Here is a 15,314-nt window from a genome sequence, read left to right as displayed (position 1 = left end):
TTTTACTTGTAATTTTTGTTTCACCTTAGATTGTTAATACTAACTCCTCAGTTTTGAAATTTCAGTTTCTAGTGTTTCAGACAGTTTCTGAGGCTGATACCTAGGATTTATCCTGACATGTCTCTTAGCTGAACTCTTGCAGTATAATTTTGGAATGTTGAAATTTCATATGTCGGCGTTTAGACCATGCACTAAAACTAGGCTTCCTTACCATGGTAAAGCAAAGATTTGGTTTTTTGAAAAGAATTCCTGAAACAAAGAAGAAATCCTAACAGTACTGTGATATTGGCTGAATATAGTGACTTCCAAGATGAATTTCTGATGATACACAGGGGCAAACACATAAAAGAGTGTCTTTATGAGTTCTGAGTGGTTTAGGCATGCTGGAACCAAAGTAGTTTTTTGTTTAAAGTAATGCTAGTGAATGACACTGGGCAGTCAGCTGTGAGAATGTCATTAGGTGTGTGACGATATGGATGATGCATGTTGGTGGTAAGCACATCAGGGCTCAAAGTCTACACTGATCTATTGAAAGTACCACACTAAGCCTCTCAGAGGCCACAGGTTCTGGCTCCAGGAGTCCCGTTTGGGAGACACTGAGCATTTGTGTGCATGTGTGGAACTTGTGCTGCTCCATGGAAAATGGAGTGTCAGAGGAATTGCAAAATTGAAATTGGGTGGTGACAAACAAGCCAGGACTGGTTGAAACTGTACTGACTGTCAGTATCTCTTCTTTGAAATAAAGAATGTTTCTGATTGTTTCCAGTCTTCTGGAGGAGAGGGGGAATAGAAGAGAAGGTGGCTCAGGAATGACATCTCGTCAGAATATATTCCCTTTTCTCAACAGTTTATTTTAAATATAAACATGTCAGCATGAGTATTTTATGTTTACCAAAATATATTTAGGCTCGCATTTATTTGTTCTTCTTTTAATACATCCTGTATTTTCCTAGGTTGATAGTTTTTCTGGAAACATTGCAGAATTCTGGCATCATGGAAGTCGATGTCCAAACTGTCAGAGACTTAAAAAGGGCTAAGATTCAGACTGTATTTTAACATAGCCAAACAGATAATCAATATTATTTAACTTCACATATTCTGGGGAGATGAGCAGTGGAGAGTGATGCAATCTCATTTTATAGCACTCAAGACACATTTGTTGCTCTGTTAGTGAATTTCTAAGTGCAGCACACAACACAGGTGCTTTCTAGATGGTATAACCGTAGCATGCCTCTTCCTAAAACCTTGTTAAAAGCATAAAGGTGTTAGGTCTTTCTTCCTGCTGTTACATTCCCCTTTTCTTCTTTACAAGAATAATTTTAGACAGAAAGAGAGAAATAGTATAGTGCAAGTAGTTGCATGGAAGTTGATCTCACTTGCTTTTGTCACTAAAGAAGGTATAAGAATGCACTTGCCTTAAATCTGTCAGCAGGTCATAGCACTTCCCCTGATGTACATATTCACAGGCAGTATTTCACCTGTGCTGTTTTTCAAACATGTAAGGGTTGTACTGGGTCTGGGAGCTTGATACGCAGTAAGCTGATGAAACTGGTAAAAATTGTGACGTTAGACAAGTGACTTCTGGCCTTATCAGGTGTGTGAGGTAGTCCTGCCATTCTTACTGTGAAAAATACGTGATTCTGTCACTAGTTGTATTAACTGAAATTATAGACTGGACCTGCTTAATGAGCACAGTTCAGTTCAGCATGCTTAAGAAGAAATATGGTCTCTAATCTTTACGTGCAGATTTAAATTCATTTTATTCTAACCAAGCAAAAAATTTTCAGGAGGAATGCATTACAAATCACATCACTGTAAAAAGAAGCAGCTATTTGCTTGTGTGGACTGAACTGCAATCATATCTTTTAACAGTAGGCTTATTAGATGAATGTTTCCACAGTGACCAAATAAACTGTGGCTATTGCCACAGAGGAAGTAGTAAAACTGAGTAACTTCTTTGATACAGGGTAAGGAAAGAGCTTCAGAGATGAGTTCCTCAAAGCTGGCAGAAACTAAAAATGCCGTTGTCGTGGCATGCGGGAAAGGACCGGTAACATCTCCCTTGCACAGACAGACATCGAAGAAATTAGCAATTGTGGAACAGTGACAGGTTATCAGCAGGAGGGTTGTCTGCTTCCATTTGGAGAAAAACTGTGAAACAATTTGAAATGCCTGCTTTGCCTGAGGACTTTGGTTTGTCAAATATAAGCTAACCCGGTAAAATGAGCTTAGTACCCAAATTTCTGAATAGCATCCGTGGCAGTTGCTGCAGAAGATTATTAAAACAAAACAATGCAAAAAAATTAAAAAGCTTTCTTTGCAAAAATCAAGCTCACAGCATGGCAACAATGAAACTTGAATATAGTGAGGAACAGATCAGCCTTAAAAATGAACAGAAGAGTAACCACTGTTCAAAGGATGCAACTGGAACATTTCTACAGACATGGAAGATAAATTCACACAGTAGGGCCTTGCTAACAGGGAAGGACTTCATTAAGTTCTTTTGCCTTTTTTCCATACTGAAAGAAATTCCTATGTGATCAACATTTGAATAATGTACTGACTTGTATTATTGTAACTCTCTAGGAGAGTTACGTTACTGCTTCCTGGTCACAGAAATCAAGTTGACAGAAAGAAAAGTAGCCTGGAAAGGAATGATTCATCACCTACTTGAAGTACATTACTTTGGGTAGTTGAAAGAATCCAGTACTGTCAGAAGAATAGAAATTTGAAATCATGAAATGGACCGTAGCTTTGTTAACTGACTTCACACTAAAACATAGTTGACAATGTTGGAATGTTGTAGAGAAGGAACTGAAAGGTATTCCCAATAAAGAGTAATAAGGGAAGTGATGGCTGAGCCATATGTGATATTTTGAAATGCTGTCATAGGTTTCTCCCTCCGCCCCTTTCCATGTTTTTATCTGAAGTCAGAAAGCCTTCCCCTTGGGGTGCACAGCAGGACACTGCAGCTTGAAACCTTCCAGCTTTTTTTGTGTGTCCACTGCTGTACAATGACAGCAGTTATTTCCTTTGGATTTGTGCCTATTCCATTAAAATTTACTTAACATTGTAGTCCTTCATACCTTTTTGTCAGACTGGTACAGAGGAAAGGACCCATGAATGTCAAGTGAAGACTGCCTAAACTTGAGAAATAGCAGAAGTGATATGCATTGGGAGATTGAGATTTGTTGGAGTGCTGAGAACACAAGAGTGAGTGAGTACATAATAAAACACATGGAGTGAGGCAGCATGTCATATAATACTTTCTTCTAATTACCTTCTTTTACTATTAAGTGTTGGTCACTTTGCCCTTTTAAGCTTCTTTTCTGTAAGTCGTAGTAACTAAATAGCTATTTCTCTGTGCACATTTCAACATGGTAACAGTAAATTCACTTTCATGTTTAGAGGGAATAAAATGTTAGGTTTGTATCTAAATTACTAACTTTTTGAGGTTTTTTTTCCAAGGCGAAAGACTACATGAACTTACGTTTTTAAACTGAGAGGGAGGATTAAATAATGATTTCTCTTTCTGCTTTCATAGACTTTCCTCACAGTTTCTTTCTTGCTTCTGACAGGTAGTGATTGACTTCAAAAAAATTATTGTTTTGTTACTTCACAAAATAAATAACTACACTTCCAAGAAAGCAAAATTCCTAGTTAGCACTGCCAAAATAATTACTTTCTTTAATTTCTTTCAACTTCTATTGAGATTTTTTTTTGTTAATTTCTCTAAAAACTTGTTTTTCCAGATTATCTTTAAGAATTGAGCCAGGTAACAGCTCTCCTCGACTGGTTTCCTCCAAAGAAGATCTTGCAGGTATAAAACATCATTTAAAAATTTGAATAAGGAAATAATTTTAATTACAGAAATCCTCCACTGAAGTATATGGGAAAATCCAGAGGTACATCAGTAGCATGAGTCAACAAGAAGGATTGCTGACTTGTATAAAAACATTTCCAATTCAAGGGATGTCAGAGGGTATTTGCTAGCATTGAAACAGATGTCAGATTGCGGGATTTTTTTTACAAATGCTTGAATTTTCATCATTATTTAATAAGTGAAGAAAAAAGACCCCTCTTTTGGCACAAAAAAAGCAGTGCAGTGAATAACACAGGAAATTCTCCTTTCAGGTTTCCATGTGATCACATAAATTTGAGACAATTTCATTGTGGAAAGCAGGAGGACAAAAGATTCATAATAGCTTCTAGCAACATCTGAAAACTAGAGTACCATCCATAAGTTGACAAAAACTAATCTGTTTATTGCTATGACCAGACTAAACAAACATCAGGCTACATGAAATGTACTTCCTGCTATAGGAGCCATTATCTCGAAAGCTGTTCTGTTTTGATTTCTTGAACCTGAATGGCCAATTTTCTGTCCCATTATGTAAAGCCATGTGTGAATGTAAAAACCCATGGCGTCCAGACCACATCTGACATGCAGTTTCAATTGGCTTTCAAAATGTCTTTTTTTCTCACCAATGAAAGACAAAGTAAGTGAGAGAAAGAAAAAGGAAGATGCTAAATATTAAACGAAGAAAAATCCCATGTGTTACTCCTCTGCCTCCCAGCTCTTCATGTTGGCTGCTGTAAAATGACCAGTCATTTATAGGGAACCTCCTATAGGTTCACACAAACCTTGTGTTTGCTATGCCCAGAGTCAGATAAACATTTGACCTGGTCTTCAATTTCTTTAGGAAGGTGCTTTCCTTTTCCCTGCTTGATGCTCAGTGGTATTAATTGCTGTGTACAATATCAAGAAATAGTTCACGGGATAATTTTTATAAACTTAGATGAGTTCAAAAGTAGTTCTTAATGAACACTTTCTTCATACAGAAATGCATTTGGAAGTTAACTTCCCCACAGGAGCCATCACAGTGTTGTACTCTGTGTCTGTGTCTGGAAAGGTGTTGTACCAGGCTTCTGCTAAGCAGTGCCCACTGCATCAAGGCTATCTTTCCAAACCCAACCCCCTGCCAAAAAGGCCAGTAAGCTGGGGATGGGCAACGGGTTGGGAGGGTACATAGCCAGGACAGCTGATGTAAGCTGCCCAGAGAGATATTCTGTACCATATGACACGCTCATCAGTAGAAGCTAAGAGAAAGCAGGGAGCAAGGCATTTATTATTAAGGTGTTCATCTTCCTAAGCATCCACTGCAACGCTTGGGCTAGGCCATGACTACTCATTGCCCACTGATGGGAAGTAGAGGATAAATTCTTCTTTTGATTTCTTTTGCTTCTGCACACAGTCATTGCTTTTCTAAATTAAATTGCCTTTCTCTCAACCCACAAAGGTTTTGTATCTTATCTTCTTCACCCTGTCCTGTGAAGGGTGGGGAGTAATAGAGCAGCTCAGTGAGCACCTGACAGCCTGTAAAGGTCAACCCACCACATTTTGTCACATTTTCTTCTGCTTTTGTGAGGATTTGGTTTTTCATACTTGAGACTTGAAACTAAGTTATTGCTTCTCATATGATTACATCTTTCTCACATATGTAAAGCAGACATACAAGTAAACTTTTTTGTTTTCTGGCTTTTGCTTTGTATTGCTCAACACTTGGGCTTTGATGTTAACGCTTCATTTATATGATTATGGAATATAGCTTCAGTCATAGCAGCATAGTATGGGATCATTGCCAGTACTCTGTAAGTCTTAATCAAGGGCTGAGAACTCTATTAGAACTGTATCAGATCTCTAGTGGAAGGCAAGTAATACAGCATGATACTGCAGTGAGCTCAGCTGGAGTCCACAAAAAATGGTTGGGACTACATTGAGGAGTACCTACTTCATTGAATATGTGATCCTATAGTATCTGGCAGTATTAGGAGGGTAATTTTCCTTTTTGAATCTTCAGTACCCCTAAGTGCTCTGTAAGATTGCTTTTCTCAGAGTGAGAATTAGTGTGATGACTAGAAACCAGGTGCTGAGTCATTCCTATTGCTCCATTCTTCTGTTAGTATTTCCTTCGAAAGCTTGACCCATTTGTGGACTGCTGTATTTCTTGCTCAGCTAGAGAGTTTTCACTTACTGCCAGTTAGACAATGAATGCCATCAGAATTTTGTAATACCCACAGGAATTTTTCAGTGAGCTGCACCTGTGTGGCTGCAAAAATGCTACTAAATGGAATCCAGTACATTTTACTGAAAATAAATCTTACTGAAAATTTTATTCCTGGTGAAGGTTCATTAAGTAAGTTAGCATGAATTCAAATTTAAATTTAACTAAGCATGAAGGCAATAACTTACTGTTTATTTCACAACAGTAATAAATAGGAGTATAGCCATATGTTAGTCTTGAATAATTCTGAACTAAAATACTCTGATATCAGTAATCAGATATTTGAACATGGAAGATTAAAAATAGCACATTTGCACGTATTGCTGTCAATTTTATTTGGATTCAAATTATAGCTTGACATTAATTCCACTTCGGACATTGTGTGCCAGAAGGAAGTCCTTTGCAGTCGGTAAGATGCTATGATAATAGATGATCTCAAAATACTTTGGGCAGTAGTGTAATGTCAATAGTATAAGGCATAGGAGTCTGATAATAGTGATTTTAAGTTAAAATAAAGGTTCTTAGCCCATAAGGTCAGTCATCAGTTCAGTTGTCTCTATAGTCCAAAAGTTAATACATTACTAATAGCAGTAAGTCTAGTTCTGCCTGTGACATGCTGCCTCCTTAAAGATCAGTGTGTGTTTCCAGAGACAGGAAAAAAGCTCAATGTCATTGGTAATAATTCCAAAGCCTATAATGGGATTAAGTGCAGGGAATAGTGTCATCTTTGTGTTCTAAAATACAATTGAATGTGTGGATGGTGGAAATGGATTTTACTTGCCAGCACTGTGAATTTATCTTCTACCCAGTTTTCTATCTTTCAAAAGAATATTAACAGTTTACTCTAGCCAGGGACATTGTGGGTTTCTTTTTTTCCCCTTGAAGTATCTTTATGAGTGTGAGGCTCAATAGAAACAGTTAAATCCTCCAGCATTTCTATTTGCAAAATGCTGGAGAAAACCATGTGTCCATTTTCCACTTCTTTTGCCAACTAGTTTTCCAGTAAATTCAAACACAGGAGGCAGGCATCTGATTAAAGGGACTGTCTCACAACAAGCTATGTTTTGTATATTAGTGGCTAAGAGGGTCTCATTTAATTACCAAATGCATATATAACTGTGAATAGTGCTTTCACAGGAAGATTTCATGTCTTCCATAATGCTGCAGAGATTCTTGTCTATCACAAGTAGCATTTAAGAAGGAGCTTTAAGCAGTTTAGTTGAATGCTTTCAGGAACAGTGTGATTCACACAGCTTCCTTGGCAGCAACTTAAGTCTGTTCATTCTGCCTTGCTGTGGTTTGAGAGAGAGAGAGAATGTAGCTGGAGAGCTTATAGTATGCTAACTGTTCACAGTTTCCAGTTGAATTAGCTGTAAAAGACATCTGTGTTCCTGCAGTGTTGGCTGAAAGGTGCTTGTCATTTATGGTATGGCTGTTGGGTTGTTTTGGAAGGTATAACTCAATACATTTTCCCAGAACAAAGGAAAAGATTTAATGCAATATATGGTAAATGTAAGCCTTCTAAGCAACTGACGTTTCTCAGAATTCGCACATCGTGTAGCTCAGTAGAGAAATGTTCTGTTATGTATGTCCTTTCTCATCATGTTATTTGGAAAAGTTCAGGGTGCAGTGCTAATCAGAATATAGAAAGTGGTTTTACTCATTCTCTGAAATATAGCATATTTGTTCTGTCTTGAAAAGCAATATAAAAAGTTAAAATAATGTTAAAATAATTACCATATCCAGAAAATTATATCTAATACCAAGTGACTCAAAGACTGGTCTCAACAATTCTGTGATTTTTAATGAACCCCTTCATTAAAGTTAACATCTAGCATTCAATTTTAGCAACAGCCAGGCCTGTGCTGTGAGTAGCCCTGATTTTGGGGCTATCAACTTCCATTGGTGTCTGGTTCCTGACATTGTTACGCAGTAGTCAGGGATGGACCCTCACCCCCTCCTTTTTTTTTCTTTTTTTTTTATTCTTTTTTTTCTTCTTTTTTTTTTTCTTCTTTTTTTTTTTTCCTCCCCAAGTAGGTCTTGGTGTAATTCTTGAGAGGAGAATAATTAGACCAGAGGTTTTGTTACCATCATACCAGGAAAGTGGAGTAATTAATCTGAAACAGATATATTCTCTCCTTTGTTTCTGGGGTAAAATTCAGCCCATTGTGTCAAGTCCATTCAGCTTTGAGACCTAGCTCATAAAGAACTTAGAATATATATTTTAATTAATTAGAAGAGGCCAATTATTGGATGTAGAGTATGTGATATGTAGGAGTTTAAAATGTAGAAACAGAAGGAAGAAAGACTGGGGATGTTTGTACATTTGTAACCCTCTGAAGTAGCTATACTACATTAGTGATATCTCTACAGCAGTTCAGCATTTTAGAATAAAAAAAACCCCACACCATCATTTTCCATGTAAACACTGAGTTTGACATTTAGTTTTGCCATTTGTTTTACTGGTTGCTTTGGCAACTAATAAATAGTTTGTGTTAAGTGCTTTAGCAGCCAGTCATTCTGTGGAAATGAGGATTGTCTAATCCTTGTGCAAGTTCTTGGTCATTGCTTCATGTGTACTATGTCTGCTTTTTTTACACAGGACTTAAGGTAGAAATGGAAGAACTAAGTTTTCTTCACATAAATTTACAGACTGTTCAGAAAACTTTACTCTTTGGTTTCCAGTCCCTTCCTCTGTGATGCTTTCCTGAGAAATTTTTACAACTCACTGGAATATTTTTGAAACAAATCAATACCAGACAAATGTGTGGATTTGACATGTTATCGACCACTAAATCCAGCTGGAATTAGTGTACTGTGTTTTTTTTCTTAACATACCAAAGCTTCACAAAAATAGTAGAAAAATATTCTATCAAAACAAAGTTTCCAGAGAGAGAATGATTGTGCTCAGTTTTTAACTTTATTGCTTTCTATTACTTTCTGTGACTTCCTTACCAAACAAGTCTAATGTCCCAGTTCATTGATGCTTATTTTAACTGCCAAGCTATCATCCTGAGGAATGTTACAAATATAAACCAGCCAGAGGACAAAGGGCTTTCCTGCCTTGTTTTTTGGAGGTTCAGTTGGCTTTGGTTGTTTGGTTTTGACTCTTTTCACAGCTGTCACCTGAAATAGTTTCTTTTAAAAGTTGGGGGGTTTTTTGATGGATTGGTTAATGTGTTTGGTTGAACCCAAACTTCAGAGTTTCCCTGCAGCTATACTCTCATGATGGATATGTCTTCATTGCCAATCTAGATGTCACCCAAGCCCATATAGTGCCTTGCAGATCCAACTGCAAAAACTTCAGCATTTTTGCTGAAGTGTAAGTCTGGATTTTGTGCATTCCACTGGTACAGAGTAAGTAACACAAATGCTGACAATTAGTGATTCCATAAAAGTGACACTTGAAATTGAAAATATCACTTCTGTCCAGGAAGCATTTGAAGGAATACACTCAAGTGTGCTTACTGTGCAGTCAGAAGTGTGTGTGTGTGTGTGTATGTATGTGTGTGTGGGAGTGACAGCTTTTGGGGAGCTTGTAGGAGTATGGGGAGGGGCAGTCAAGGACTCAGATTCTTGTTTTTAGTTTGCTCTTGTCTTAGAAGCAGCCGTAACGTACATGTCTCTTACATGTTGTATGCATTAGTAGGCTTTTGTTGAATTGTAAAGCAATACTCTGAAAATTAAAACTGTTCTTTTACAATAGCCATTATTCTAGATGTAATTTTTTCTGTCATTCTTGATTCTATGCACAAAATTCATCTAAAGTTATTTATTGTGTGTTTTGTAAGTAGGTCTTTCTCTTTGAAAGTTTTAATTATCATACACTGGTTACAATGAAAACAGAGTAGTAAAAATTTACAGTGGAGATTTAACTAGAGAGTCTGTGGCTTGGAATGTCTTTATTAAGTTTTAGAAACAGAGCTGGTAAGTGTCTGATTTACTTCTTAACTGCTCACCAAAAAATAATGAATAGTTGAGACTGTTCTGCCTTCCTGAAAAATCACTCAGTTCTTCGTCATATAATATGCAACTCATTTTAAATTTTTAGTTTTCATATCTAGTACTGGTTTATTGATAGGTTTTTAGTGGAGAAAAATTGTGAACTGTAACTCCCTCACCCTGTTGCTTTTTTTAAAAGCTCTGGGGACTGTAAATGTTCACATGTTTTACTGAAGGATTGCAAAAGTAACATTCATTTATAACATTTGAAGGATTATTCATGGAAAAATTATGCAAAGGAAAAAACAGTGAGATCCTTTGGGATATGTGTAAACTTTTCCAAATGTTCTTGCCACAGATCTCTGAACAGCACTCGGCTCGCTCTGATGAAGTTGTCTCACGTTCCCTAATGCAAACAAATTTTTAATAACATTTTAATATTTTTATACCTCATTCCTGTGCATGTCAGCATAATCTTGAAAATGATGCTGAGAAATAATGAAAACCAAACTAACCCTTGTTCATGCCAGCTGACTGGAAAATCCTGCTAATAGTGCTTTGTCTCCATGAAAGACAAAATAACAGAATAGCAATCATGGTAACAGTATGCACTAGGAGTGGAGCCAGAAGAGTAAAGACAAGAGTTAGCAGTAGCAGATGACTTCACTTATTGGAAAAAGGGGCAAAATAACTCAATCCCAAATGAATTTAAATATTGGAATTTTGTTATCAGCAGTATCAGGCATAACTTCCCCAGCTAATTGCTCAGCAGTCTGGTATGTCCATAAACATCCCTTGGTCTGTGCAGTTTTCGTCAGTATCTCACTGCTTACCCTCTTTGGCATCCTTCTTGGCATGGGCTCTCTTTGTCTCTTACTCCTTTACAGAAATGAGGTCATCTGCCCTCTGCCCCATAACTCTTGCTGACACTCACTGCACCCCAGATTTCTTGCTGAACTGAGTGTAGTTGGCTGAGGAGAGCTCTATAAACTTCACCGTTCTTCTTCATAGACATTTGGCAGCAGAGCAGATGCAAAGACTTTGTAAAGGTGTTTGAGTTCAAATTCTTTTTACCTTAGCACAGAGCTAACAGAGCTAAACTGTATATAGACTTCCTTCTCTTGCCTTGGAGATGAGGAGGATGCAGAACTACATTGAAAATGGTCACTCCAGACATAATGATACCTGCACAGTTGCTATTTCTGTTTTCATCTGATCCCACAAAGCATTCTGTTTTCTGCCATTGGGATCTTCACTAAAGACACCTAACTAGGAATTTGAAAAAGTCACAAAATCACGGCATAGTTGGAAGAGACCACAGTGGGTCATCTAGTCCAAGCTCCCTGCTCAGGTAGGGTCATCCTACAGCACATGGCACAGGATTGTGTCCAGATGGCTCTGGAATACCTCCAGTGGAGGAAATTCCACAGGCTCTCTAGGCAGCCTGTTTCAGTGGTCTGTCAACCCAGGTCCATTTCCTTCTTTCGCAGGACTGGTGCAAGCAATTGTGATTGCCATATGTAATAGCAAGGAAGCCAAGCTGGACTGTTGTCTTAAGTTGTAAGACTCTTACACCTATTTCCACAAATTCTGTCACCCTTGACACATCACACCTTAAGCCTGGCAATATTTTTATGTGAACTGAAATTTTATTCCCTAATACTATTTTCATATTATTCATAATATTCCCTAATATTATATTACAATCTGAGATGTGGAGTCCTTTTAGACATACTGCATCATTTGTTTCAGGGGTAGGGGGGCGGTTTAACAAACTTTTCCTGTTCTGAAGCTGTCCAGGTAATAAAAGCTCTTGCTGAAATCAAGCAATTACCATCTTTATAATGATCAGTCTTTAAATAATTTCATGTTGCAATCATATTAGTGTAAATTTCAGTCCATGCTCTCTAAAGGAAGGGAGAAAAAAAGGGAGTGTAGAGTGAAAAGTCTCTTAACTGTTTTTTCTTGCTAGATAATATCTCTTAATCTTGGTAGGTTTTGATAGTAACATTTGAGCCTACCTGGAGTCAAATCCAGCCAACTCTGGTTTTGTAATGGCTTGATTGTGTCAGCATTGGACTTGTTATTTTGCTGTTCTTTCTGATAAAGTAATTTTGGCGCAGTCTCATGCTTTTATTTTGTTGCGTATCAATGTTTTGGAATGAAGTTAATCGAACTGCTTTCAGGTCTCTGCTTCTCCACAGTGAGAAACTTAAACTTCTAAACTATTATGTGTTACAATATTTAACAGTTATTTTTACATGTGGCGCAGTGTCTGTGTGAAAAAGCACTGTACTGCACTGATAATCCTTTAGAGCTGTGCCTTAAGATTGCTACTCTTTCACAGGCTGTGGTTTCAGTAGCTTGTTAAAAATAATACTTCAGTAGCATTCAGTGAATTTAAAAGAACTTAATGTCGTCCACTTGAAAAAAACTTAATGTAAATCAGGATTGAGAACTGGCACCAGAAAGACCTGAATGACACAGCAGGAAGCAATATAAAAATGAACAAATCCTGCAGCCAGATTAAGGGACAAGCTTCAGAGTGGGCACATTAACACTGAAGTTTATGCTAAATTTCAGGTGAAACTTGCTGATAAATGCTCATAATTTTCAGGGAAATTTTCTTTTAGCTGCCCCTATCTTTGTACTGGGTTTCAGTTCCACTTTATTTTAGGCTTCTTAGCAGGTAATAACCACCTCAATAGTCCTAAGTATTTTTCTGTTAACAAATTGAAAAGTATCTGATGGAAAGGCACTACAAACAGAGCTTGTAGCGCAAACTCCTTTTTTTGGGAACCTAGTCCATCGGAAGAACTGGAGGTTTTCAAACTAAAGAACTTACAATTATTTCTGAAATTCTGAATGCATTTGTTTTGTGTCTGCATAAATTTTACTTTGTAATGAAAACCTGTGGTGAAAGACTTTAGTGAAATGTATATTCTTGCTACTAATGCAGCAGATAAGATTTTTCAGGCCTAATGGTGAAACATGAATCCATACAGTTTTTACATTAAACTAGGCAAAACATAATTGCGCTCATAGTCATACTTTTTCTGTCCTAATTTGTGCTTCACCTCCATGGCAGAAATGGAAGATGAACTGCTTTGGTTTTAGGGAAGAAGCTTCCAGTGTTGTGTTACAGCCGAAATGCATCAAGATTTTAGTTGTATGTGCAGCAAGAACATTGTACTCGGCAGTCTCCAACCTCCCAGATGTGTGTCTCTGGGTGAATCTCTGGATGAAGCAACAACTGAAAGTGCATTTTTAAAAACTGCATGTGGCCATTAAGTATAAGACCTTCTCTGAAGCTGCATATGCCAGTGACTGATGCTATGACTGTTGTATTTCACAAATTCTCAATTGTGTGATGGTAGCAAAGACAGGCAGGCAAAAATGCTGTCCTGATGGTATATATGAATGAGGAAGAAAACAGGCTTAAAAACGGTTGTGTCTTTGTTCTCCTTCTAAATTGATGATCTGATGAATAATACTACTGATGATTCCTCTAACAAACTTGTCCCTCCTCTCTGTATTGCTAAAAGTTGTTTTGTCTTTTTGCTTGTCTTGGGGCTCCCTTCATTATTAATTAAGCAGCATAATGGGCTGTTTGCTCAAATGTGGAGAACACTCTGTGGATTAAATCTTTCCACTTACTGCTAGGGAAAAACCCCTTTGCAGTATTTCCTAGTTACAACCCAGCTCACAGTGAAATTCTAGAGTCTAGGCTATGGGAAAATAAAAATACAAGAAATTTGGAATTAATTTTTGTGTTTCATACAACTTGATGTAAGTCTATATTGCAGAGTGAGTATGGACAGTAAAGCATCTTGCATTTATTTGGTTTGGGGTTTTTTTGGCTCTTACTGGGACAAACTCATTACTGCTTCTCCTGTTTCTTCTTGTGTCTCATGAATCCTCAGTTCAAGGCAGAGGAAGTTGATACCTTCCGTGCTTCAGGATAGAGAGAGTAGCCTATATAACAAATAGAAAAAGAATGTCTCAAGTAGGGAGAGACTCACAAGGATCATTGAGTCCAACTTCCTGCTCCTTGCAGGGCTACATCAAACTATGTCACTAAGAGTGTTATCCAGACTCACCTTGTACTCTGACAGGCTTGCTGCCATGACCACTTCCCTGGGAAGTCTTGTCTCTCAGACTTTAACTTTTTCTGTTAAAAGTTCATGTTCACATCCTGTTGTCAAACTGTGCAGTGGAATGTTGATGTTTTGGATTGGTTTTGAGGTTTTTTTCTGTTTCAGTTTATTACTTACTTGATGCCAGACACCTTTTGTAAAGATTCTGATGATAATTATACATGGCCTTTCACATCACAAAGTTTCTTCTTGTGTCAACCTCTTAGCGGGTGCGTTTTGGTTAGAGTCCAGAAGCTGACTAAGCTGAGGTTGCTGGAGCCTCCAGGAAGTGATTCTTGTAATGTAGACGGAGCTCTGTTCTGCTGGTGCCTGGACTGTCCCAAGGAGAAGGATGTGGGGCAGATGGCGACTTTCATGGCCACTGTTCCCACTCTCATCACAAGCACCAATGCCACAGCTAGATGTTTAAAAGTGAAATCTCAATTGTTTCCTGTGAAGCCAAGAATAGCCTGGCATTTACTGTGCAACACATTCCACTGTGTTGCAAAGTTCACTGCCTGCTTTTTGCAAACAGCATCAAAGAGCTGGAACAAAACCAGCTTGTCCATGTTTTCTTTGAGGCCTCATAAAATCTGTAAATTGAGAGGAAGAATGATTGCAGTGAGACATCTCTAGAGCTCATAGATGTTTGAGAAGTAATGCATCTGTCTGGCCATTAGGTATATGAAAAGCCCCTGCTTTCTCTTACATGCTCAAGCTGTGAGTCACTATGAGCAGATTGTTTACAGTTTATTCTCAACATGAAGCTGTGAACAAAATTCAAAACACGTGTGAACGTTCCTGTTCACACCTGAAGTACAAACTGACTTTATGGCTCTGCATATTACACTTTGGCACATCCAGCTGTTTTAAGGATGCCAAGAGTTTTTGGAGTTCATTGGTAAAAGTATGAGCAAAACCGTTTTAAAAATTGCTTCCAGGGAGTTCAAGATTATGAAGATGAATTTGTAACAAAAATGGATGGTGTAACCCTAATGTGCAAGAAACAGTGCTTCAGAAATGGTGCCTTTTGGTTATCTGTAAAAATTCATTTTAATCAGTGCCTAAACACACCAGCCAATGAAATTTCTGGGATTTGCATCAGTTCAGTGTTAAATAATCTCTGTCTTTTAGGTCCATCTGACCTGTCAGCAATTATGAAATTCAGCAG

The 15,314-nt window shown here is 37.7% G+C and overlaps 1 protein-coding gene across 3 annotated transcripts in view; it reads left to right on the top strand.

Annotated features, from left to right (window-relative positions):
- RALGPS1 (Ral GEF with PH domain and SH3 binding motif 1) overlaps window positions 1-15,314 on the top strand; it is an 80,702-nt gene that overhangs the window by 55,102 nt on the left and 10,286 nt on the right. For all 3 annotated transcript variants that reach the window (XM_017745440.1, XM_017745439.1, XM_017745438.1), the window contains 2 exons: window positions 3,753-3,820; window positions 15,278-15,314. In XM_017745440.1, coding sequence (XP_017600929.1) covers window positions 3,753-3,820; window positions 15,278-15,314 — 105 coding nt within the window. The remainder of the gene's footprint in view (window positions 1-3,752; window positions 3,821-15,277) is intronic.

Source organism: Corvus brachyrhynchos, unplaced genomic scaffold (genome assembly GCF_000691975.1).
Source record: "Corvus brachyrhynchos isolate BGI_N302 unplaced genomic scaffold, ASM69197v1 scaffold59, whole genome shotgun sequence".
NCBI lineage: Eukaryota > Metazoa > Chordata > Aves > Passeriformes > Corvidae > Corvus > Corvus brachyrhynchos.
Note: the sequence above shows the minus strand (reverse complement) of the source record. Positions and strands in the feature narration are given on the sequence as shown.